We start from the raw sequence: 23,272 nt of genomic DNA, 5'->3' as shown, positions 1-23,272 counted from the left end.
CCTTCGGTCCGTCGATTTAGCGCCCATAGCTAACCTTCCTACGTTTTCGATTATCCTCGACGAGCGCAAAGCCAGCTGTGTGTCAGTTGCACTTCACAGGTCGGATCAAGTTGATCGGGTCCTGTGTATTGTGCGCCACTGGAAAAACTTCTCTGGCATTTAGTCCACAGGTCACGCAATTTGCGGTTGACAGTTGATATTCCATCGGGACCGGCGACCCTGATTGCAGCAATCAGCCCTTGAGTGGCAATTCATTAAGACCGGCACCACACATTTCATTTCTTCCCCGCAACCTCACAACAGCTCTTTATCTCACTCCAAGTCTCATTACCTTCTCAGCAAATTAAGCCTCGCGTGTTCCGAGCCCAGCTCAGCAGCTCGCTGCTTTACGCCAATTCACGGCGTAAGTCACAGCGTCACACACACCAACATGGATTGGGACTCTGATGATGTGAGTGTTTGATTGCTTTTTCCAGCTACCTTTTGAGCTAAATAGGTCAAAATGATCGCCTAGATGTTTAAACATATGCTGACGATTTAGCAGGCCCTGTCACCATTTGAGCAACGCGATCAGGAGGAACAGGCCGAGGCTTGGTACAACCATCCTCTTCGCGTCCAAAATCGGTTACTCCTGGAGGAGAACTTGCGCCTCAAAAAGCTTCTCCGGGAAAATGGCATATCATGGGATCCTCGATTAGTTCTTGATCCTAATGATCCGACCCGCACTCGAGGCACGTGGACTTCTCGTAAAAGGACGCGAACTCGGTCATCAAGAGGATCCCAATCACAACAGGAGGGAAAGAGATCCCTCCCGACCCTCCCTATGGAGATTCAGCTTTACATCCTCGAGTATGCCATGACGAGCAAGTATCCTATCATCGATCCGCTATGCAAGCTGAACAAGGAAAACTTGACCGTCGCCGAGAAGACCCGCCCTAACCAGATCGCCATCGGTTTCCTCGCCACTTGCAAAGCTTTCTATATGGAAGGAACTCGCTTCTTGTGGAGCAATAATACTTTTGTGTTCACCAATCACCATGCTTTGCGGAATTTTTCCAATCTCGATCTCAGCCACCGCCAGGGTATCAAACACGTCATTTTCCGGATCATTGCTCGCTATTATGACGACGAAGAGCGGCCACATCTTGCTCCATATCCTTCTGCGGAGTATGCTCATGAAAAGATGATCAGCCTGAAGGTGATTCCTCGCATCAGGGAGCAAAATCTTACGCGCAAGGGATTCCGCAGCTACACTTGGGATCAAGTCATTGACTTCCTGGACGCTCTAAGGCCACCATTCGACCCAAACCACCCCAAAGGCCAACCACGTCCTCGCTTGTTGCCCAACTTGGAGTGCTTGAGGATTGATTTTGTCAACTTTCCTGAAAACTATCTTTCACCTCCTGGCGGACCCACCCTCCATAACCTTGCCTCACACGACCTTGGTTGCACCTTAAATGAACTTCAACTTACGGGCCTTCCAGATTGTGCATGGGGCTTGGAGATGTCTGCGCAGTTGTCAAAAATGATCAAGGATGACGGGTTGCTTCTGAAAGCAGACTCAACATATGTTTTCTCTGGCGGCCGGCTTCGCCTGATGTCAGAACGCTCGAGGTGGAACCCGACCTGGTATCCCAAGGTAGTTCGTGCATGGAAGGTACTTGCAGAAGAGTACATGCGTGCTAAGAAGAAGTCGGGATCAACACCTTCTTCTGTTCGTCTTCATCGCCATGGCCATGATGTGCACGTTCAGATGCCACCTGCTCCCAAAGAAGAAGGACATCCAAAGTCAATCTGGAGAGAACGGCGGACCCTGTTCAAGAGAGTACCTGTCAGACAAGACAGCGATGAGCGTGTCTGGTGCGAATTTGACCGTCTTAGTGGTGAACCCATTGATGCCGAGGAGTATGATTCGGATTTGGACGAGTATGATGTGGATATTCTTGTCTGTCTTCACTGCGGCATCATGCACTCACCTTATAGTGATGACTGAGAGCTGAACTCTTGGACTGAATTGTTCCCCTTTCAGATCAATCGACCCGGCTTCCACCTCTCCCTTGATAATTTTTACCATCTTGGGCCTGGTGTATATGGCTGTTCCCATAAACATTCCAGTGACCTTTTTTTGCTGGTTTTGTTAATGTCGCATACACGTCTGGGGTTTTGCGAACTGTGCAATGACTTCAGGCACAGTTCATGATGAAAAGGCCATTTAACGTGGGAGAACTGTCTTCAAATAACGGCGTTGGTAGGAAGGGAGAATATGGGATCGTGAACAGGAGAAGACATGATCTTAAGTTTTTCTATTCTCGGGCTGGTGCTCAATACCCCTTAAAGCTAGCATGTGCATTAATACGACGATGATCTTGCTGCTTCAGTATGCATAACCATGGAACTGAGAGCATTTGATGTCCTGGTGACAAATTCCATGAAAAAAAAGCAAACACAGCAGCTCCTACACAATTAAGTTGGAGTATAACCCAGCAATACAAAGCTGTTGGTACATAGGGTTATTTCAAAAGGAGAAGGCTTCTCCCTGCAGACAAAAAGGGACTAGCAATTGATCATAGGAAAAATATGGCCATGACAAGGGTGAGATTCGAACTCACGCCCCTTTCGAGACCACGGATATTAAATTAAGGGTTGTAAACACCTTAACGTGGCGCCTTGGACCGCTCGGCCACCTTGCCTAATTGTCACTTATGTCCTTAAGAGAACAGTGAATTTCAACCATTCATAGCTGTGGAGCATCATTGGCTCCCCATCTACTTCTCAGACTTGATGCTATCTAGAACTAACTCTTTCCCCTCCATGATGAAGCTGTGATCAACCAAGCTCTTGGTGTATGGAGCCCTGTTAAGTGTGGCTCTTTGGATAGACACATACTGTGATCAAACGTTTCCTTGCCTACAATAATGCGGGCTGTATTCCCCGTCACGGGATGAGTAATGCTAACATCTTCGAAGAACGGAGGAGTAAATGTCTTGGCCTGGATTGGGGAAGAGACCCATCATGGCAAAGGCATCAAAGAGCCCATAACACCATTGTCATCGTTGTCAGGCAATCCGTCAATGGTGGACTGGGAGAAAGCAGGGATGTAGAAATGTAGAAATGACTGTGTAGAGCAGAGAGGGCAAGTCTGCCAGCATAATGATACTGGGATACCGTTAGAAAAGATGGTTCATTGCCGATGTAAGTGATGCTGTGATCATGTAGCTAGAAAGTGTGCATTGGCAATAGCTCTATCCACTGCAGGATTTTCCTACAACTGACATACGTAGTCTAGATGGGCCACAAAGGAGGGCGGGCTCACGTAGAGGGCCATCAGAATAGCTTGATCATGGGCACAAAGCTATGAAGCATGATTTGCATTTGAGGAGCATAAAGAGGTGTACTCACAAGCTACATTCCTAGATGCTACTCTCAAAGGTCTCACGTCCATTGTTCTATTTTTCTAGAAAGAACAGGCGCTAAATTCGTAGAGATAGCTACAATTGAGAGGATCCCAAAAACCCCCATGTCTTGTTCAAGTATCGGGGCTGGAAGAAGCCAACAAAACCGGAGTCGCTTCCATCCCACCAAACAGAGACCCGGTCGGCCTTGAAGAGGTTTTTCCAGTTGCTGCTTCTCTGGGTATACTCCAAAATACGAGAGATACTCCTGGTCATAATGCCAAGCGCTCCGTAGTCAAAATCTTGAACTTAAATGTAGCCTAATGACTTCCAACCGTCTCGACCACTCTGGCCTTGACAGCACCAGTAAAAAAGGCTCTACCTCGCATCTCTAACCATTGTAGCATAGCCATCGTGTCACTAAAATAGTTAGTGGTGTTCAAACCAAAGATAAATTGAACTCACATTGATGCCCTCTCTCAGCCCTTTTACATAGGCATCCACTAGTACAATATCGGCGTCGGAGCCCCCCAATAACCGTCAGCGGGAACCATTTCCAACCGGCTATCGAATAACTGCCACTCACCTGTGTGAATCCCTTGGAGTGGCTCACCCAGAAACCTGGGAAGCCACTCGACACGGAGATAAGTATCGATGAGCTAACGGACCATCTCAGTCACAGCATCCGGGTCGATAATTATCAATAGTGGAAGCTGAGAGCGAAACTGACCCAGATACTGGTGGGGAAAGAGCTTTAGTGTATGATCTGGCAGTACAATATGACCTCACTAAGCATACTAATAAAAAGAGTCAAAATGCGGTTCGATGTTAGACCAAATAGGATTTTATCTGGTGTGGTTCTGACGGTTAATCATGGTTCGGTAGATCCCACTGTAGAAGTTTGTCAACATGGAGCCATTGACCCCTTTAGGTGACATGCGGATCGTCATCTTGTTCCATCAAACCCCGTATGCTATTTCTGATATGTCATCAAGGTCGAAGTCGGGGATCTCTTTCTGCATGATCACAACCTTGTTGATGCTGATGAATCTGGTAGTGATACGGACAAGGATTGATTCTTGTGAACACTTGAATCTTGCAAAGGCTCCGTCTGGAAGCGGATATCCTTAATCGACCTGGATATGGTTAGAGTTTGACAACTGTATTGGCGCGGCTATCGACGAAGATGCCGCTGTCAAAGATGCCAGCACCCCTGAAGTCGGTGCGAAAGTGCAACACATAACTTCCCGAACCAAAGCTAGGAAGAAAGCGAGCACTGCCGGTGATACGACCTGTTTCAGGGTTGACGATTATGGTGGCATTGCCCTGTCTGGAGTCGGAGAGCTCTGTCGTGTTCTGCAGAATTAGCAATTGCTGGGCCATCCAGTTCCTGTAAACATCATAATTTTTCGGGAAGGTAAAGCGGAAGAGAGAAGCATGTGTTGTGGTCATTTCAGTTTCGATGCCGCTATCTAGCGTGATGCCAAACGTTCCGGGCTTCGCAAACACAGTAGCATTGTCGAAGCTCTCAAAGGCCGCGCGGTCTCTCTTAGAGAAAACATATCGATTAATATCGTTTTTGGGGCAAGAGGTATACGGGAAGATTGGAAAGTTTCCAAGGTTTGGATTACCACCAGTTCCGCTGTCATGCATCATGCTGAGGCCAGCAACATTGGCGCCGTCCATGGTAAACCCTCCTTGCCTCTCGCAGCTATCGATGTCAGCGACGGCCTCCGCCATGCCATATAGAAGTGATGCTCCAGAGAAGACATTCCCACCATTGCTGCAACCAATCAATGGGTTGATGTACGCTAGAATGTCAAAGTCGTCTGGTGTCTGAGCTTTCATAGGCGCTCGTAACAGGAATATCATGGAAAGGACAAGATTGGAAGACACTGCTATGTTGCGGCAATGAAGGCCTTTGCCGGATTAGGATACAAGGAGTTGACTTGGAACTCAAACTAGCCAACTACTCTGTCACAAACAATCACTTAATCCCCGGAAGATAAATCGGTGACATTGTTTTGTACAAGGGGCTGCATCGATGCAAGGGCCAGATCTCATCTTGAAACAGTGGTAAAAAATGGAAAGTACTTGTAAGTTTATCTCTCTTTCTGAAACCTGTTGACGCTCCAAGAAGCCGCTACCCAAGTAATTGATGCCGTTTGATATAAACTGTACCACACATACCCGAAGCAACCATAATGAGACTCCGAGGGTTGAGAAAGGACTTCGTGAGCCCCTGTAGTAGAGTTTTAAGTTTGGTTTTCAAGTCTGCCTTGTTTTGAAAACAAAACGAAGTTGGTCGTCAACTTCTCCTAGGAAGGGCACTGAAAAGTTGATACCAACCAAGCTTCACAGTTGCTAAGCTGCTTCGCAGTGTTCATATTGTAATAACAAAGAGAATGCATCGTTGATACACAAGACCTGTGTGGTGGACTGACTGGGTAATGGAAGATTATGATACCTATCTATAAGATCTGATGGGTGGACCGTTACCCACTTCTTCACCAGTTTTGGCGGGTCAGTGGGCCCTTTTGTTACGGGGAACGTGGGACAGTGGGGCACAGATCTCTTCGCATGAAAGTTGGGGGAAAAGCTTGGCATAACGTTGACAAGGTTGAGGCTCCATGTCTGCACGAAGGTTGCAGGGATGCTTTAAACTCTAAGCCACAAACGCCAAAGCTCCCCGATGACGCCGATTTGAGTCCCGAGTTTGCCTCCACTGCTGTTTGCTGGGTCGCCTTTTGCCTCTTCAACATGGTGGGAGTACTCTCTGCGATTTTGGACCTCGGCGCGCCTTCGCACGTGCTTTTGCCTGTTTCCATCCTGTCGAGCTCCTTCATATCGTGGCACCGTTAGCACTTGCGGTTTAGGCCTCAGAGCCCCGAGATCTTTGATGGTTCTCGCTGTGTTCAAGTCCTCTCCGCACATGGACTAGCAGACAGCCGAATAGGCATGCTGGTTGCATACATGGGGATCTACTGTATCTAGCATATAGCAAAACCAATTCAATCAATTCATTGATTGACATCCCCAATGTGTAACTACAGAGGTGACATGATACATGCCAGATGTTAGGTCCCTATGCTCTTCGAGTTCCTTACAGTCGACAACTGTGACAGGACCTGCCATTGCTACTACTCATTCATCCTTTCTTTTCCTACCATACGCAGACCAAACAGAGAACTGACTTTGCAATGCTTACGGCACAGCTACCCGTTGCAGATATGATGATCCCTCCTGGGCTGGCCTTCAAATGTCATGCACGATACGTACGCTACCGATTTTGCGTCTTGTGCTCTGCTAACTCCCCTGCTCCATCAGTCCATATCCATATTATCTATGAATGCTCACTGTGGCCCGGGACGAGGCTGGGTCACTGGCTCGCTACAGCTGGCTCTAACAACAGCCACAGAATATGATGCAATTCCCACAATGAGACGTAGAGTATGAGTTGCTCCGGTAGTTCTCCGATGCGCTGCGCTTTGCGGCGTTTAAACAACCTGGTCGTATCAGGACATATGCAAACATGCCAACCATGGAGCAATGGAAAGTCACATTCTGTTTAACCAAATCGTCATTTCGTCTCGCAACAGCCCATACTGAGCTCATATGTCTCCCAAAAACAAGTCGTTGGAAGCCGATAAGAATGCCGAGCCACTTATCCCGGAGTATTGCTCCACAGGTTCATCATCATAGCGCCACCTTGACTTTAGCATACTGCTTCCAGCCCATTACAAGGCAGTCCGCTTCGAATCTCGAGTCAGGATGCTCGCCGAGGCAATCGTCTTGTCCCAGATAGGCCATCTTATTAATGACCACCTTCTTGGCGGCTGGCTCGCGTTTATCGGTCATTTAGAAATGAGTTCACCATCCCATGACAGCTTCGGCATATGACGGTCGCCCCTAAGCGCGGAAGAAAGCCGATACGCGAATCGTTGCCCCAATACCGTTCTGGTTCCAGGCAGTCAGCATCGACTCCAGCAAATCCCCTAACGAGAACCAACATCACGAGGAATCAGGATACGGACACACTTTCTGCCCTAGTCCTACCTCGTTCCATGGACCGACCACTTAACCCTGTGCCGACGACCTTGTCGTCCACATCCTTATCGAGAATACCAGACTTCAGGCTCAACGGCTCCTACTCCCATCTAAGAAGTGACTCGGGCCTGGCACTGCACACAAATCAAGCAGCATTTCGCCAGTACACGGACTACAACTCGGATGGCTCACTCACGTACCGGCCTTCCCCTCCTATGGCGATTAGCTTGTATGAGGTCGACAGCATCGAGGAAGTGCCCACAAAACCACCACCGGCAGTTACCAAGGTTCTACCTCCATTCTTCGACCCCGCCATGGTTAAACTTGCCTTCTCCGATCCGATAACCGAGCAAAGAATCCGCAGGTTTGCAGAGATCAGGCATGGTTCAGCAGACCTCGAGTTCTTACTACAGGTCCGCCACCATTTCTCGAAATCTGACATGACTCGGATTTTGAAGACTAACGCGACCAATAACAGGTGGAAAGGTGTTCTCAGACCCTGGGTGATATGGTCTCCTTGATGACCTCCATATCATCCAAGACATTCACCGGAGCAGCCGCCTCGCCAATCCCATCATCGTCACTCGCCCTGTCCCCGGATGTGGCCAGCACTCTCAAGTCCAACACAAAGCAGTGCGCCAGAACGGCCCTGCCGGTGTTGAGCAAGCTGTACGATGATACCAAGGCGGCTGTTGAGGAACGGTTGGCCCGTGACGTCTACCCAGAGTTCGTCAAGTATCAGCTCGCTCAGCGCATGACAGCATTGTTGTCGGCGAACAGCGCTTCTTCTGCCGAAATCAAGTCGGTATACCCTGGTCTTGGTGATGCTTTCTGCATGACCGACCCCCTTCAGCCAGACAACCCCGTCGTTTACGTGTCGGACGGTTTACTGGACATGACCGGCTATCGGCGCAATGCAATCACCAAGAAAAATAGCAGGCTGCTTCAGGGTGTCGCGACTGACCCGCTCGCTGCACAGAGGGTCAGCAATGCCATCTCGACCAGGAGAGAAGTGGTTGAACTGATGGTGAACTATCAATCTGATGGCACTCCCTTTTGGAACTTGCTTTTTATCTGTCCTCTGATGGAGCGTGGAGTCATCCGCTACTTCCTCGGAGCCCAGATCAATGTTTCCGACAGTATGGGCACCGAGTTCAAGGACGTCATGGAGCTTCTCAAGTACGGTGCATCAGCAGACGTCTGTTCAACGAGTTCGAAACCCCAAGACTCTGGAACCCAAGAGGCTCAATCCAGTTCTGGTCTGGAAGACCTGTCCAGATTAGATTCAAAACCACCCTCGCGCCGTCAGCGCTTGTTCCAGCGCTTTCGCCGGAAGTCGCATGGCTCCCGCTCTAACTCCCCGTCTCGTGCAGCCTGCGAGTCGGGTTCTTCCGTTCAGTCTTTGTTACACTTTTTTCCCGACAGTCAGCACCAGCTCGACGAATACAGTACACCCTACTCCTGTTTCCTGGTCATGCGCTATGAAGCCTCGTCTCCCGCTCAGCGAACCCAAAACCAGGCCCACAATCATCATAACCGTCGTGTTCTGACTCGAGATCCTCCAGCATCGTCTCGAGTGCACCTGCCAGTCGCCTTCTGCTCGCAGCACGCCCGAAGGTTGCTGATGAACAACGGAAACGGCAACTCCAGTGGGAACGGAAGCAGGCACAAAAAGCACCATCATCAGCATTCCAGAGGCGATGAGCACGATGAAGTTCTCGGGCACGAGGTATTCTCCATCCTTACGAACACCCTCAACTCCCCCAGCATCACCCGGTTTTTCAAGGCCAACATTCTGAGTAAAATGGCAGACGGAGAAGCAACATCTCTGGACCTGATGATCCATTGCGACCCCGGAACTTCAGCAGCCGCTCACTCTCCTCCCTCCCCGCTATCCCCCACCACGGTAATTGGACCGGGCCCTTCCGAGAACAAAACAACGACAGCAGTTTCGGGAAGTTCTAATGTTTGTGGTTCTTGCCTCGCTCCTCCTTCCCCTCTCAAAGCTGTCGTCAATTTTTCGAGGAAGGGATCTGCCCCGGTGACATCGTCTTCTACGCAAGTGGTGCTGAATGAAGGCACTGGGAGTGGGGGTGGGACTTGTGAGCGTGCGGAAGGACGGCCCAGGCTTAGCGAAACGCTTGACCGAGGCGCAGGGCTGGTGAGTCAGGTGTTGTTTGGTCCGGGAAGGATGAGGCGAATGGTTAGCACCTGGGTGCCGCTGAAAGGTGCGGAGGGAGAGGTCAAGTGGGTTGTTTTAGTTTTGACTACAGCTGGAACCCCGAAATGAGCATGAAGAGCTTTATTTGTTTGCTTCTGGTTGCGGAATTGATTCCTATTTGTCATTCCGGACTCCCTTGATCATAGCTTTCTTGACTTTAAGGTGTTATGAGGGATGGCTTGCATATACTCCATGCGTTGACCTGCGGGTGAGTGGTTGAGGAAGGGTAACAAAATTTCTCGACACCAAAAGCTGTGTTGCTCCATGCGCTTGGGTAGACTCGGCAGTTGGATTGGATAGACCAAAAAGTCAGATTCACCTCTTAGAATGGATTAGCTACAATCAAGTCAATAGACCACAAGAGTTGAACTCATCCCATAAACATGCCTCTAACACAGATAGCTGACCAAATTCGGTAAGCCTTTACTGTCAATCTAAGGATCTTCCCTCATTCCCGATCTCGATGCAAGCCAGGCATCCATTTGACCGCACGTGGCCACAGAATGGCTAGACTCCGGCTAAGATGATGGGGGCGTGAAAGACGATGCTGTTCAACGGCCCCTTACCCCACTCAGGCGGCGGGAGCTTACCGAGCCGGTTGATCAGTGGATCAAACAAGTGGATCTCTGCGGAGACGCACCCCGGTTTCACATGAACATCTCCGGTTGGAAGCAGACAGCAAACAGTATGCGAAGCGAAGTCTCCGCTGGGATGGTGAAGTTTCTAGTGAGCGCCAGCGCCGTAGCTCGGCAGTCATTGTGGTCCAAGCTCTGGACGAGCAGAGGCATCAATCTTAAACGGCCGTGAGTCGAATGTCAAATTGAAATTTAATGATGAAACAGATAATTGAATCGTAAAGTGGGTATTCAAGAAAGTCAAGACGAGGTGTGTACAGAAGGGTATTATGTCTACCTATCCAAGGCCTGGCCAACAGATCATTGAAAGGCTCAAAACTCCCGCGTCTCTCCAAGGGCACAAACATCAAACACGCCTTCTTCAGGTAGTCCATTCACTTTCAGTGCTTCCCTCAACAACTTGGGCGGTTCCTCGACATCCTCGGAGGTCAGCACCCATGTGCCCCAGTGGATGCCCATAGCCCGCTTGCAGCGAGTGTCCTTGAAGATTTCGACGGCATCATACGGGTTGGCATGCATCCAGCTGAAGACGTGGCGCGGCTTGTACGCGCCAATGGGGATCAAGCCCAGGTCGAAGGGGCCGCGCAGCTCGCCTATCTGCTTGAATTGCGGACACCGTGGCAGCGACTCGTATTCTGGCCCGTAGTCGTTTACGCCGGGAGGGACCCTCGGTACTCTACGGTAGCCCGTGTCGCCGCCAAACCAGACAGACTTGCCACCGGACGAAACGGCCCATGAGGCCCAGAGCGTGTGATTCTGATCCAGGTTGGAACGGCCAGAAGAGTGTTGGCATGGAAGACAGCTGATGCGAGCGGTAATGGTGTCAGGGGCTGAGGGATCATCATTCTCGGAAGTGCTGGTCTGAGCTTCGTCTTTTTTCTTCTGCAAGGTGAGCTCGATATCCTGCCACCAGTCCATCTCGGTGACCTTGGAGATGCCGCTCTGGAGAAACCATTTTGCGAGTCCCAATCCAACAAAGAAGTGCGCTTCTGGGTTCTTTTTTGCCAGCTCTACCACACTTGGATGCGAAAGGTGATCATAATGCGAGTGGGAGATGACGACAGCATCGACGGTTGGAAGGTCCGACAGAGAACAGGGAGGCTGTGTGTAGCGCTTCGGGCCGAGCCATTGAACGGGCGAGCAACGGTCTTCAAAAACAGGGTCGAACAGCACACGCAGGCCGCTGGGGAACTCGATGTAGTAGCAAGAGTGGCCAAGCCAGGTGGCTCGTAGGCTGGCTGAGCCGGTGCGACTTGTCAGGAATTTGGGTTTGGTTGAGGGAATGTTGGCATTCTTAACATCTGGAAAGCGCATCTCTCCTTTCCAGGCAGCCCTAACACGTTGGAGTGTGGTCAACATCATGTTATCAAGTCATGTTCAGAGATACCATCAAGACCGTCGCCGTACCGAAACATGTCCATCGCCATGGCCCAGCTCATGGGCTCAACGCCGCCGGTAGACGGATAAGGATTGCGAAACCTGATAGTCCTGCCATTTTTGTCCTTGATATGGTGTGCAAGGTCCTGGACGTCAGCAGGAACTGAACCAGCCAGAATCTCCGGCTGGGAGACGGAGCTCGAGTATGCGACCATGGAAGCAACAGTAGCAGTGGCAGCGGCAGTGGTGGCAGTTGCAGCAAGGACAGCACCCGACACGGTGACTGATGAGCGTAGCACGGTTTTGCTGGCAGGTGATGGCGGTGAGCGAAAGAGGAAGCGGCCCAGTCTTGTGGCTCCCGTAACGGCTCGGCTCATCGTGGGCACTGTAGCTAAGAAGCGAAGAGGGGCCGCATTCCCTATTGTTCTTTTGTCTTTTTCCCCTCTTTTTGTCCGATGCTTCCTTTTCACCCAGTTTTAACCGGTCAATCGGTCAGCTGAATGGCTTGCGCAAGCCACTCTGCATTCCCGATGGAAACTGAACTAACTTAAGCTTGCTAAGTTTTCTGAGGGGCAGTGTGGTCAGATTCGCGCTTGGAGTTGCGGGTGTGCCGATGTTACACAAAGAAGCTCGCGAGTGGACGGCTCCGGATGTCATCGGCACAAAAAGCTCCGACATGCCGACAAACAGGGCTCCGAGGGATTAGATTATTTTAAGGGTTAGGGTTTGAACCTCAGCCCGGATGTCCCCCTGGCTGCGCCGAGACGTCTACTCTCCGTCACAATAACTCATCCTTTCATCCCGTCATCTTAATTATTGCCCCTCTAAGTTGCGACACATACCGTAGTCAATAAATACGACGTCTAGCAGATCAACAAGTCCACACGGACAAGACAAGGTGACATCCCCGTGATGACAGTCTTTTGCGATAGGTGCAAAAATACAGCCTTCTTCCAATCCACCACCCCGTTACAGTTCAAGCTTCGCCTCGCAGAATAGATATATATCCAGATGCTATTATCTGCCACTGCACATGTGGCTTTTGTTCTAATGAAAAGGTAATATATATGTTTTTTCGCTAGGAACTACCATTAACCTATTTAACCGTTGCCCGCTTCCCGTTCCCTGGGGCAAAGCCGTGGGGAATTTTGCTGTACCAAGGAAGGGCCAATATCCATCTCATAGCGCATTGTACAGAATAGTTCTTTTGTAGAATCTGATTGAGTATTAGGATCCTTGCTCAATATCCCATTGCCTCGACTAAGGAGCAACTATTCATGACCAGGCCATATCCGGGCTAATATCTTCGGTGAGGGGCCAGCTATGAGGATGGCCGCAAGATACGACCTTCAAGCACGAAGGTCTGTATAAAAGTGGCAAAGGTTTTTTTTATCACTGTAATCACTGCGTCAGCCTAGTGTCAACTGAAGACTTAGTCCATATATCGACTTTGACGGTCTGATAGCAACAACAGCCAACCATTAGACGACAAGAATGCACCCACTGGCACTCCTTTTTCTCTCCATAGGAGCAACGGTTGATGCCCTTCTTTCCCCGAAATTCAAGTATGTTGAGAGACGCGAGAATTATCATGCCTTCAAGCCACCCCCGAAGCGGCAGTCTGGCACCACCATCACAGTCGATCTCACTAAAACATACCAGAAGATTGATGGATTCGGCTTTTCGGAAGCGTTCCAACGGGCTGTTCAGATGAGTCGGCTCCCTGAAGCCGAGCAACGTCGTGCCTTGGATCTGCTTTTCAGTACGACTAAGGGTGCTGGCCTGACGATTCTGCGCAATGGCATCGGTTCTTCCCCTGATATGAGGAACGATTGGATGGTTTCAATCGCCCATAAGAGCCCCGGTTCTCCTGACAAGCCTCTCATCATCGAATGGGACGGCTCAGACAACAAGCAGTTATGGCTTTCCCAGGAGGCTCAACACACTTATGGCGTCAAAACCATCTATGCTGATGCCTGGAGCGCGCCTGCATACATGAAGACGAATGGCAACGATGCCAATGGTGGTTCTCTGTGCGGTCTGAGTGGTGCGTACTGCGCCAGCGGTGACTGGAGGCAGGCCTACGCCGATTATCTTGTAAAGTCAGTGTCTATGTTTTTTTTCCTAGAAATCGAAGATGGAAACTTATAACAGCAGATACGTTCAGCTGTACAAGGAGTCGAATGTCACAATCACCCACCTAGGTTTTACCAACGAGCCAGACCTCACGTGAGGGAATATTCTGCTTCGCTTTTCGCTGAAGACCAACCGCTAACCCCACATAGAACAAGCTACGCTTCCATGCGTTTCACAGCCGGTCAGGCAGCCGAGTTTATCCGCATCCTTTACCCGACTCTCGAGCGTGCCAACCTCACCTCCCAAGTGACCATCACCTGCTGCGACGCAGGTGGTTGGTCGCAGCAGGCGGGCATGCTCGGCTCCCTACGCAACGTCGATAACATGCTGGGCGTCATCACGGCACATAGCTACATGTCACAGCCAAACTCCCCCATGTCAGCTCGGCAGCCTGTCTGGAAAACCGAGGCGGCTGACCTCCAAGGCGCCTGGACATCAGCCTGGTACTCTTGGGGCGGTGCCGGCGAGGGCTCACCTGGGCCAACCACGTCTACCAGGCCATCGTCAACGCCAATGCCTCGGCCTATCTGTACTGGGTTGGTGTTCAGACGGGTAGCACAAACAGCCACATGGTGCACATCGACACGAACAAGCAGACTGTCGAGCCATCTAAGCGGCTGTGGGCTCTGGGCCAATGGAGTCGTTTTGTGCGACCTGGTGCTCGTCGCGTGGGTACAAATGGTGGTGGCGGAAACCTTAGGATTTCTGCTTTCCGGAATGAGGACGGCTCGGTTGCCGTGCCCATTATTAACAGTGGAAATACGGCTCATATCAATGTCAGGGTTGGTTCTGGCAGCTACACTTCGGCCAAGGCATGGGTGACGGATATTACGAGGGACATTGCTGAGTTGCCGTTGACATCGTTTGCTGTTGATGGTACAGCCAGCGTTAACATTCCGATGAGGAGTATGGTTACCGTTGTGCTGTATCCATAGAAAGTAACAAAGAGCGTACCTACAAGTGAGGTACGTAGCTTTCCGGTCTTTACGGCATTCGACAAAGTTCTTACACTAAAATGTTGAGTTCTACATCAACTGTGACCTTTGTTTCGGTTGTGTCCTAGGACATGGCACTATGGAGTGTGAAGTTGACCAACTATGCCCTTTAGATAACCACTGTTGACAGCAAAAGTCATACTCTAGTAATGTAGATTGAAGGTTATTTTTAACAAATTGCTACCTAGACTGCTGCTTTGGGAAATCCTGCTCAAGAACGCACAGAGCGCATTTTAAGCGACGATGAACTCTCCTAGTACCTTCACTTTTTAGCTCAGCAATCGAAGCCACTATCCGCGTCCCTTGCCCTCGACGTAGATGTAGCAAGTCCTTAACCACAACTCAACTCCCAAAAGCAGCATCTTGTTGTATCGTGCTCTAACTGAATGACTCGTGAGTACACATCCTCTTTGCTCCTAAGTGTTTAGATAACAAAACAACATACCTTAAGGCGCTTGTGACGCAGTCCTCGCCTGGAGGTTGCATTTCCTTCCGCTGGCGAAACTATGCTCTCAAGAACATGTCCTCTCCGACTTGTTGAACCAAACTCCATAAAACCCAGATCTTGCATGGAATTCACTGCATCATAAACCAAGAACCTGTTTCTCAAGATCACATAGCGCCAAGCAGAGTCAGCACGGAACCTCAAATGGCCAAGTCAATCCCTCAAGACATAGCTCCCAGCAGTATGACCTCAAAAAATTGAAGCAGGGTTAGTTATGTTGTCTGATAAGTCAAGGAGCAAGCCTCATAGGCCAGGAAACCATAACCCCAACAGGCGACTGAGGAGTAGGCGGAGGAGGTGGCGGTGGCTGCTGAGCAACCGCCAGTATGGCCAGCGTTGGACTAATGAGAATGGCTGGGCTTTGAGCAGGAGGTGGAGGCGGCGGCGGCGGAGGAGGAGGAGGAGGAGGAGCTGCCGCAGCTGGAGTGATATGGGCGATTGGCATGCCAACATAAGTGACGTTTTGAGTGGTCAGAGCCAAAGGAGCTGGAGCTGGAGTTGGCGGCGGAGGGGGTGCAGGCGGAGGAGTTCTGTAGCATCCAGCTTGTCAGTGAGTGGCATCATGGAACTTCATCCAAGTAGTTAAGCTAATGAGAGCCACAGGTGAAGCACAGCCTTTCGTTTTGTGCTTTGCTTCACACAAACCGATGCAGAAAGTTGTTAGAGCTGATTGCTTGCACTGCTGCAGCATGGTTCTTGATAGTTTTTTGCAGTAAACTAGGAGTGAGGAATCAACATACCCGCTGAAGGTGGTCACCATGACATTGGCTGGCGTGGTTACGCCCTGGCAAATGACGACGGACATTGTGTTCTAGTGATCACTTCAGGGTGCTATTTGCGATGTTTGAAGTGCAGACTAGAGCAACAGTGCGAGTTAATCGAGGGACCACAGGAGTTTAGAATTAGGATGCTTGGATGCAAGATTCAAAGCTGGAAGAGGCTCAGGGAAGGACTGGTGCAAGGAAGAAACTCCAGTCCGCTTCGCTTTTATGGCTGTTTGGATTTGCATCTTGTCCTCGTGCGTGGCTTCCAGAATTAAAGCATAACCTGGCCACTGTTTGTTAATCTGGATGCTGTGGCTGGTGCCCTCTTCCTTCGCAAACCGGAAGAAGACAGAAACCATTGTCTTTGAGAGTTACCAGACTGGGCTTTGCGACCATTCATTGCCACAGACTTGAATTGAGAATGGAGAACAGGATCACACTGGTCGATATGTCAAAACCATTCTGTGACGTTCATGAATTCATCTCCTTGAATGTCAATGCGGAGGAACACAAAGTTTCAAGGAGACTCTGGCAAAAAGGATAATGAGTTTGAATATCCTCGGCATCCATACGCAGAGGTGTTAATCTGAAGATGAAATTGACAGCCTCTTCTTATTGAACAAACGCGTTGCGGTCATGGACCCATGTACTAAAAATGCTACATCAGACTGTCCACAAGACTTGCTCCCTGCTCTCAACAGAACATATCGAGACATGGAATATAACCCTTTGCTAAAGATGTGCATCAGCTGCTTTGTTCACTCTCTAGTGTCTCCTCTACTTCTTTTGATGTTCCTTCAACATTCGAGCAGCGGCCTCAGCCAGGCCTTGAAGGGCTTCCTGACGCTTATACTTGGCATCCTCGATCACACCTGTGCCATGCTAAATGTTAGCACCAAAACCATTCACTTCAAGTAAGCGAAAACTTCAGGGGTATACCGAGATCAGCATCGCTTGCAAACTTAGACGTCCACTGAACGAATGTTGAATCCGCAAACTCCCCTGATGTCACCGCCCAGCAACGGATTGTGCTGACAGAACCCGAATATGACAGTTCCGGTTCTGACTCAATGACACTGTATGTGATATAGTGCTCCAAGTTCTACACCAGGAATCTCCTCATCAGCCTGTTTATTCACTTTCGATAATGGGCTGCTTGTAGCCACCCACACTGTGTTCATCCTGCTTGACCTCAGCAATGCTGCCGTCCTTGAATTTCCATCTGACCACATCCGTCTCATCGCTGACACCCTTGACATGTTCAGCTTTTTCGATCGCTGGCCAGAACTTGTCAAACTCAGCCAGCTTGATGAAGTGCCACACATGCGACAGGGGCGCACGAATAACAGCGCTCTCGATCACCTCATTGGTGGTTGCAATGGGTTTTGATGCCATAGTTGTTGTCTGAACAGCTTAGTGATTGTATCTGTCTTTGGAGCCGCAAAGTCAATTGGTTCGATTAGCTCACAGTCAAGGAGGTGTTGTGCTTGGGGGTTGGGGATGTGGAACAAAGGGAACTAGAGGTACCGTGACCATTTATAGATCCTGTGCCTGGCCATTAGGAGTGTGTAGCAGGAAGCGACTGCAGGCTTGAGGCAGTAGCATTAAAGCATACGGCAGTTGCATGTTGCGCATTGAGCCGCTAATGCTTGCTCGCTGCTGCTTGAACAGGAACTGAGCCCTTCATTATACGTCATGCTGCGGTCATGAGGGCCTGCACTACGGACAATTAATATCCCCAAGTAAACCTCTCACATTCCAAGTTAAAAGTAGCAACATCTAAGTAGAGTGTTGGAATCAAAACCTCGGAAGTCCCTGAACTTACCAAAAAGGCCCTGGAACTGAACTTCTGAGGTATAGTCGATCAGGGAACTCTGATCATAATGATTACGTCAAGGTCCATCGATCAAGCAAACGTGACTCTGTAGCAAACAAGCAAAATAAGCTTAAATGTCAGATGCTGCAGGTGACAAGGTGGTAGTGGAACCAAGAAAGCTATGGGCATCCCATGGGAAAGTCGCAACAAGAACCCTTCAATTGGGTCGTGAAGGGTCTATCTTCGGCAGTTACCGCCCTTTGACTTGCCTGATGGGATGGTGTGCCTCAAATATCAGCTTTCGAGAAGCCACGTTTTGTTGTGTGTGTGTGTGTGTGTGTGACTACGCATTGTTTGGACAACAACAATTTCTCACTCAAGCTGGTCGTCAAATATTTCTGATGCTCGGCTTGCAGTTGTTGCGCAAAAAAAAAAAAAATAATGGATGAGAGACTCGGACAAAGTCAATGTCAGCATTTATGCCAGACATAAACACAGAGCAATAAATGGCAGTCTCACAAAAACAATACCTATTAGGACAAAAACAACTTAAACAACTTGATTCGTCCATCTGCATTCTTGCAAGAAGCATTTGCATTTCATAGGATTCGGTCAGCCAAGCTGGTGATGGGGCTTTGATGATGACGGGTGGGCAGGTTGTCGCCAAGCATAACCCAGAGGAACAGCTGACAAAAGCGGGCTTAGTCCCCACCATCTCCAAAAAACAGCCCCACCGCCGATACACCTACGGCGGCGCCTCGCAGAGAAGAGCGCGAGGCTGCGGCAGTAGAAGATCCTCATCGATGGAATGAGCTATCGAAGTTCCAGAAAGTTTTTGCAAGAGAGTATGTCAAGCAGTTTCACGTGTGGGAGTATACCGTCTCCAACACCCTCATTGCAACTTGCAAAGCTGTTTCAGCCCTACCAGACCCAGAAGTCGATCCGAAATGCAATCGCGATTCTGTATGGGTCCAGAACGGGTTGTCCGCCACTCCGCTCTCCACTGCCTCCAGGTCCCAGATCGGTCCCGCCAGCTTCATGGCAGCATGTCTATAGTGGATAGGAGCTTGACTTCGAGTCCATCCAGCTTCAGATAATTGAATCGGAGGGATATTGTTTATCATATTGATGATCAAGATGCTGCGCATCACACAATCCGTCTGGTTTATTCAAACCGGCTGCTCTCTGCATCGATTTTCAGTGGCTTGTCCCAGAGGCGAGCACGCGATTGGGCTGTGAGAACAGCCAACAACCTGCGGGGGCCCTGCTCAGCCTCTTTCCGATGCATGCAGAGCACCGGCGCCGCCCACCACATTAGGCTTGCGCGGATCCCTCGCTGTCATTAGTTCTGTTTTTAAAGACCCGAACCTCGTCGCAGGATCTTGAGCTTAGCATTTGCCTTTTCCCATTTGCCGTTTGCCCTTCTCGTCTCCTGTTCTTCCCTAAACCTGGCAGTCGTTTAAGGTCAACGTTCTCTTCGTTTAACCAGTAAAAGGTTCTAACCGTAAACAGAATGCGTCAGTAGGATCAACTCCAGAGGTCGAAGAATATTCGCTTGGAAAAGGAGTTCAGTACCGCAGTTTCTGCCAACGCAATTTCGCAGTAAACCCGTGGTTGGTCATCACATCAAACTTTTCTCCCGCTCTCGGAATTTCCTACCAGGCTCCCAATACCGCAGTCCTCAAGCATGACCAGGCCTGTCCGGCTAGGGGCCATTCCTGTGGCCTTAGCAACACTCGTTCTTGTCAGAATGGTAGTCTCACAAGCGAGCAATACTATTGACTTTGGCTTTTACCCAGAAGGAGCTCAGTCCTGTCTGTATCAGGCGGCAGGAGAGTCACATTGTGAAGCTAGCACAGTGCCACTGACCAACTCCTGTCTCTGTCGTAACGGCGGCGACTTTATCAAACGAACAGCGAGATGTCTTGGACGAGAATCTCCTGACGACCTGGAATCTGTTTACGACATTATGAGGGTCGCATGCAGCGACTCGAATACACCCATTGGCCTAACTAAGGCACAATTCCTGCAAGAAGCAGAAAGCGCTAAGTCATCAACGTCTTTACCAACTGCTACCGAAACGAGAACCGTCACAGCAACAGGAATCGTGACGGCAACCCCCAATATTACAGCAACACCGACTGGAAACATACCTGGTAGCACGACAACAACAATAGGCAATAATGACGAGGATGACTCAGGCCTTTCTAAGACCGAGTTGGCTGGGATCATTGCGGGAGGTGCTGTGGCGGCTATAGCGATCCTAGGCGGTCTGGGATTCTTTTTTATGCGCAAAAGAAGGAAGAGATACAGCGAAGAGTCGCACCCAATGCTTCCCCAAGGGCAGCATGGAGGTGCAGGTGCAGGCGGTGGCGGCGGTGGCGGCACCGCGACCAACTCGATGGTGCTCCAAGCCCACCCGTACTCAAGCCCTTTGCAGCCCCAAATGGCGGCGGCAGCAGACTGGCAGCCAAGGCCGTGGGGTACCCCATCTCCCGACCTTCGTCAAAGCGTCGTCAGCAACCCCGGCCTCAGTTGGGAGTCGCCCGGACATCTGTCGTATGCGAGTAGTGTGCAACCGTATGATTCCCAGTACGGGGCGTATGGTCTTTCAGGGTTGAGCATCACTCCTCCCTCGGCCGGTCTGCCCATGAGCACTTCGATACCACCAGCGTCGGTTCCAGCGCCAGCTCCGTCGCCATCGCCGGCTCCGGTTCCAGTGCCAGTCTCGATATCGTCCCCTCCGCCGCCAATCTCGGAGCTTGAGGCAACCGAACGCCATCCCCTCGGCACAACTCAGGCACCAGCCGAGATGAGTGGTTCCGAGCCGAGAACACAACAATGGCAGGGTCCCTCTGGATTTTCTTGGAGCAAGCCGTGATGTTATAACCGGGAAACGATTCGTAAGCGGATTGAACGGCTTCATTTTTTTTTTTTGCGGAGGGAAGGATAAAATACTGAGCAATGATCTGTTCATTGGGCGTTTCTGGTTGGATATATGGCTCAGGGTTGGTGAGTTCAACAATGGATAAGGCTAACCATTACCTTTAATAAAGAGGACCTTAGCAGTCATTACGGTAGTGACTGTCAGATTTTTATGTCTGATGCTCGAAAACTTAATGGATGGCAGACAGAGCGATTTGGACCTTTTCTTCTGCATCTACCTAAGGTAGCTGTAGCCTGCATACCCTGAGCCTTGCGTGGTCACTCATGTCCCGCCTCCTCCCCAGTCCCCTCTCCATAGTCCCGATACAGCACTGCGAAATGTCTTGGACAACGAAGCAAGTCCCTTGGAGTAAACGGACACTCGTCGACAGAACATGGGACACGACACCGCAATACTTGTTCACATGACGCTAACAGCTATCAGCATTTCTTGTGACATGCAATCGAGCGTGTCTATCACACGAGAAGATCGCCGGCCACGCACCGAGTGTGCATTCTGCCGCACAGTTGCCATTGAGAGGCTGATGTACTGTACCCGTCATTGGCGAGGTGCATTCAATACGGGCCGAGCTACGGAGCAAGTAACTGGACCTTGACCCGGGGCCAGGCCGCACCGGGAAGAGTAGCCGGCGATGGTTGGGGGTTGACTACAACTTGTCAGCCTTTCGAGGAAGTCGAACAGGGTTTTCAAGTTCTTCCCCGCGATCTCCCCTGCTGCTGCCATCCCGCTGCCCTTGCCCTGTCATCATTGGACTGCGGGGGCCGGTGACCTGGGATCCGGCCCACCCGTACTTCGTACTTTCCCATTATTGTGCCTTCTCGATGGATCCTCCACGATGCGACGTAACAGCGTATCCGTACGGTACTTTACAACTGCCCCATCATCCACCATTGGGCAAAGTTCGACCTTCCACTCAGGTTGCAATGCTAGGTTCCTGGTTGCATCAAATGGCCTGCGGGAAGCGCACCCGCCGATCCGTCGTCGCAGCCAGCGAGTCCTAGCAGCCAACGACATCTCACCGGGTATCGCTCCCGACACACGACATCCTCTGCCTGCGTCTGCCGGTAATCGTTAATTCCCAATGTAGCCGCGCAGCGTCGACCACCTGCCTACCTACCTGAGCTACCTGACCTTACACTCAAGCAAAGCTTGCAGAACAGAACCCGTGGCTGGCAGACGGGAACGGCAGAACCTAACGTGGAAGCACGACACAGTCCGTCATCCCATCAGGCCCTCTCCTTCTCCCTGCTCGAGGCTCAAAGCTCGGCCTAGAACAAGCAATCTGGAACCCGCCACAAAGCCGCTGTGCTACCTGAGATCTGTGAATAGTACAGCATCTGTCGGGGGGGAGGGCCATCTTTGTGCCTCTGCCATCCTCAAGCGCGTTGGTGATATAGCCTCTTCCCCCGTATTTTTTACTCGGCCCCCGGCTATTGTGTCACTGCCCTCATTTGTCGGTGAATGGTGCTGCGGAACACAATTGCTGCCCTGATCACATCGATCGGTCACGCGTTGCGGCCACAGGTCTCAGGAGTGTCGCCGCTTTTCACCTGATATCTCTCTATCCGATTGCTCTTCTGGCCATTTGTCGCCCCGACTTTTCTCCCCAGTTTGTTTTGACAGTCGAGAGTTGGCCGTTGTTGGGCTATTCCCGCGCTTATATTTAGTCCTTTAGCCATGCCATTTTGGATACTGGTTGCCCTTCATTTCCCGAGCCGATGCTGATATTTCGCCTTGACCACAAACACCCTTCCTCCTTGGTCTTGGTTCGGGAGCATTCACAACCAACCCCCGCCATGGCCACTGTCTCTGTCGACCCGGGTTGGTGGACTTTCTGGTGGCCATGTTACCGTTGCTGCCGGCAGCTATGGGCAAGTTGCACCGGCCGGTCCCCCTTTTGGCTAGGGCTTTCTGCTCTTGTTTCCTCTAACCGCTTACCTGGTCTTCAGGATCTCGATGGCTAACACACGCCTGCTCCGCAGATACCTTCTTTGGCCGTTATATCTCCACAATGTCTTGGTCCCGTCGGCCATATTCCTCTATGGACAGCCATTCTCACTGTGGCGCTCCGTTATGTTGTCGGGCCTGCCTGGTCCTCCTACCGTCCCTTCTGGCTGCGCAGGTTTGCGGCTGAAGGATGCGAGTCCCCTATTCCTAGAAATGATCCTGAATCCGGCCCTGGCCCGGTTGTTATGAAGCCCTGGACCCCCTGGACTTTGTCTCTTCTTCTGCTTAGCACTGCTACCGCTGTTTCCGGCATACTTGGTGCTGTGATATGGCCGGGATATTCCCAACTTTGCTTAACTCCTGTTCTACCAAGCGTGGGTTCCTTCTGATATCTTTGTCTTGAGTATGTGACATGTCACTGACATGGACTGGTCAAGGTCATATCTCTTCTACTTCTGGGCATCGAGCGTCCTAGAACTCTCCCAGGGGC

The 23,272-nt window shown here is 50.6% G+C and overlaps 8 protein-coding genes and 1 non-coding gene across 9 annotated transcripts; 4 read left to right on the top strand and 5 right to left on the bottom strand.

Annotated features, from left to right (window-relative positions):
* Positions 1 to 430: 430 nt before the first annotated feature.
* CTHT_0035250 (uncharacterized protein) lies at positions 431 to 1,993 on the top strand (the record flags this gene model as incomplete). Its single annotated transcript, XM_006693892.1, has 2 exons — positions 431 to 451; positions 542 to 1,993. 2 exons carry the CDS (start codon positions 431 to 433, stop codon positions 1,991 to 1,993), a joined length of 1,473 nt encoding a protein of 490 aa, XP_006693955.1.
* A 591-nt stretch (positions 1,994 to 2,584) lies between these two features.
* Positions 2,585 to 2,690, bottom strand: CTHT_0035240. Its single transcript has 2 exons — positions 2,653 to 2,690; positions 2,585 to 2,628 (listed from the first exon to the last, which is right to left on the bottom strand). It is a non-coding gene; the product is annotated as a tRNA-Leu (tRNA).
* A 1,848-nt stretch (positions 2,691 to 4,538) lies between these two features.
* CTHT_0035230 (uncharacterized protein) lies at positions 4,539 to 5,240 on the bottom strand (the record flags this gene model as incomplete). Its single annotated transcript, XM_006693891.1, has 1 exon — positions 4,539 to 5,240. The coding sequence occupies one exon, from the start codon at positions 5,238 to 5,240 to the stop codon at positions 4,539 to 4,541; it is 702 nt and encodes a 233-aa protein (XP_006693954.1).
* A 2,048-nt stretch (positions 5,241 to 7,288) lies between these two features.
* CTHT_0035220 (uncharacterized protein) lies at positions 7,289 to 9,729 on the top strand (the record flags this gene model as incomplete). The annotated part of the gene is made up of 2 exons (XM_006693890.1): positions 7,289 to 7,852; positions 7,918 to 9,729. 2 exons carry the CDS (start codon positions 7,289 to 7,291, stop codon positions 9,727 to 9,729), a joined length of 2,376 nt encoding a protein of 791 aa, XP_006693953.1.
* An 878-nt stretch (positions 9,730 to 10,607) lies between these two features.
* Positions 10,608 to 12,049, bottom strand: CTHT_0035210 (uncharacterized protein; the record flags this gene model as incomplete). The annotated part of the gene is made up of 2 exons (XM_006693889.1): positions 10,608 to 11,628; positions 11,703 to 12,049. 2 exons carry the CDS (start codon positions 12,047 to 12,049, stop codon positions 10,608 to 10,610), a joined length of 1,368 nt encoding a protein of 455 aa, XP_006693952.1.
* A 1,117-nt stretch (positions 12,050 to 13,166) lies between these two features.
* CTHT_0035200 (uncharacterized protein) lies at positions 13,167 to 14,743 on the top strand (the record flags this gene model as incomplete). Its single annotated transcript, XM_006693888.1, has 3 exons — positions 13,167 to 13,774; positions 13,958 to 14,185; positions 14,248 to 14,743. 3 exons carry the CDS (start codon positions 13,167 to 13,169, stop codon positions 14,741 to 14,743), a joined length of 1,332 nt encoding a protein of 443 aa, XP_006693951.1.
* A 794-nt stretch (positions 14,744 to 15,537) lies between these two features.
* CTHT_0035190 (uncharacterized protein) lies at positions 15,538 to 16,113 on the bottom strand (the record flags this gene model as incomplete). Its single annotated transcript, XM_006693887.1, has 2 exons — positions 15,538 to 15,838; positions 16,049 to 16,113. The coding sequence occupies 2 exons, from the start codon at positions 16,111 to 16,113 to the stop codon at positions 15,538 to 15,540; spliced, it is 366 nt and encodes a 121-aa protein (XP_006693950.1).
* A 736-nt stretch (positions 16,114 to 16,849) lies between these two features.
* Positions 16,850 to 17,467, bottom strand: CTHT_0035180 (uncharacterized protein; the record flags this gene model as incomplete). Its single annotated transcript, XM_006693886.1, has 2 exons — positions 16,850 to 16,944; positions 17,212 to 17,467. The coding sequence occupies 2 exons, from the start codon at positions 17,465 to 17,467 to the stop codon at positions 16,850 to 16,852; spliced, it is 351 nt and encodes a 116-aa protein (XP_006693949.1).
* Positions 17,468 to 19,575: 2,108 nt separating this feature from the next.
* Positions 19,576 to 20,769, top strand: CTHT_0035170 (uncharacterized protein; the record flags this gene model as incomplete). The annotated part of the gene is made up of 1 exon (XM_006693885.1): positions 19,576 to 20,769. One exon carries the CDS (start codon positions 19,576 to 19,578, stop codon positions 20,767 to 20,769), a length of 1,194 nt encoding a protein of 397 aa, XP_006693948.1.
* Positions 20,770 to 23,272: the final 2,503 nt, after the last annotated feature.

This window comes from Thermochaetoides thermophila, assembly GCF_000221225.1.
Source record: "Thermochaetoides thermophila DSM 1495 unplaced genomic scaffold scf7180000011816, whole genome shotgun sequence".
NCBI lineage: Eukaryota > Fungi > Ascomycota > Sordariomycetes > Sordariales > Chaetomiaceae > Thermochaetoides > Thermochaetoides thermophila.
The sequence above is the reverse complement of the archived record's forward strand: the minus strand, read 5'-3'. Positions and strand labels throughout refer to the sequence as shown.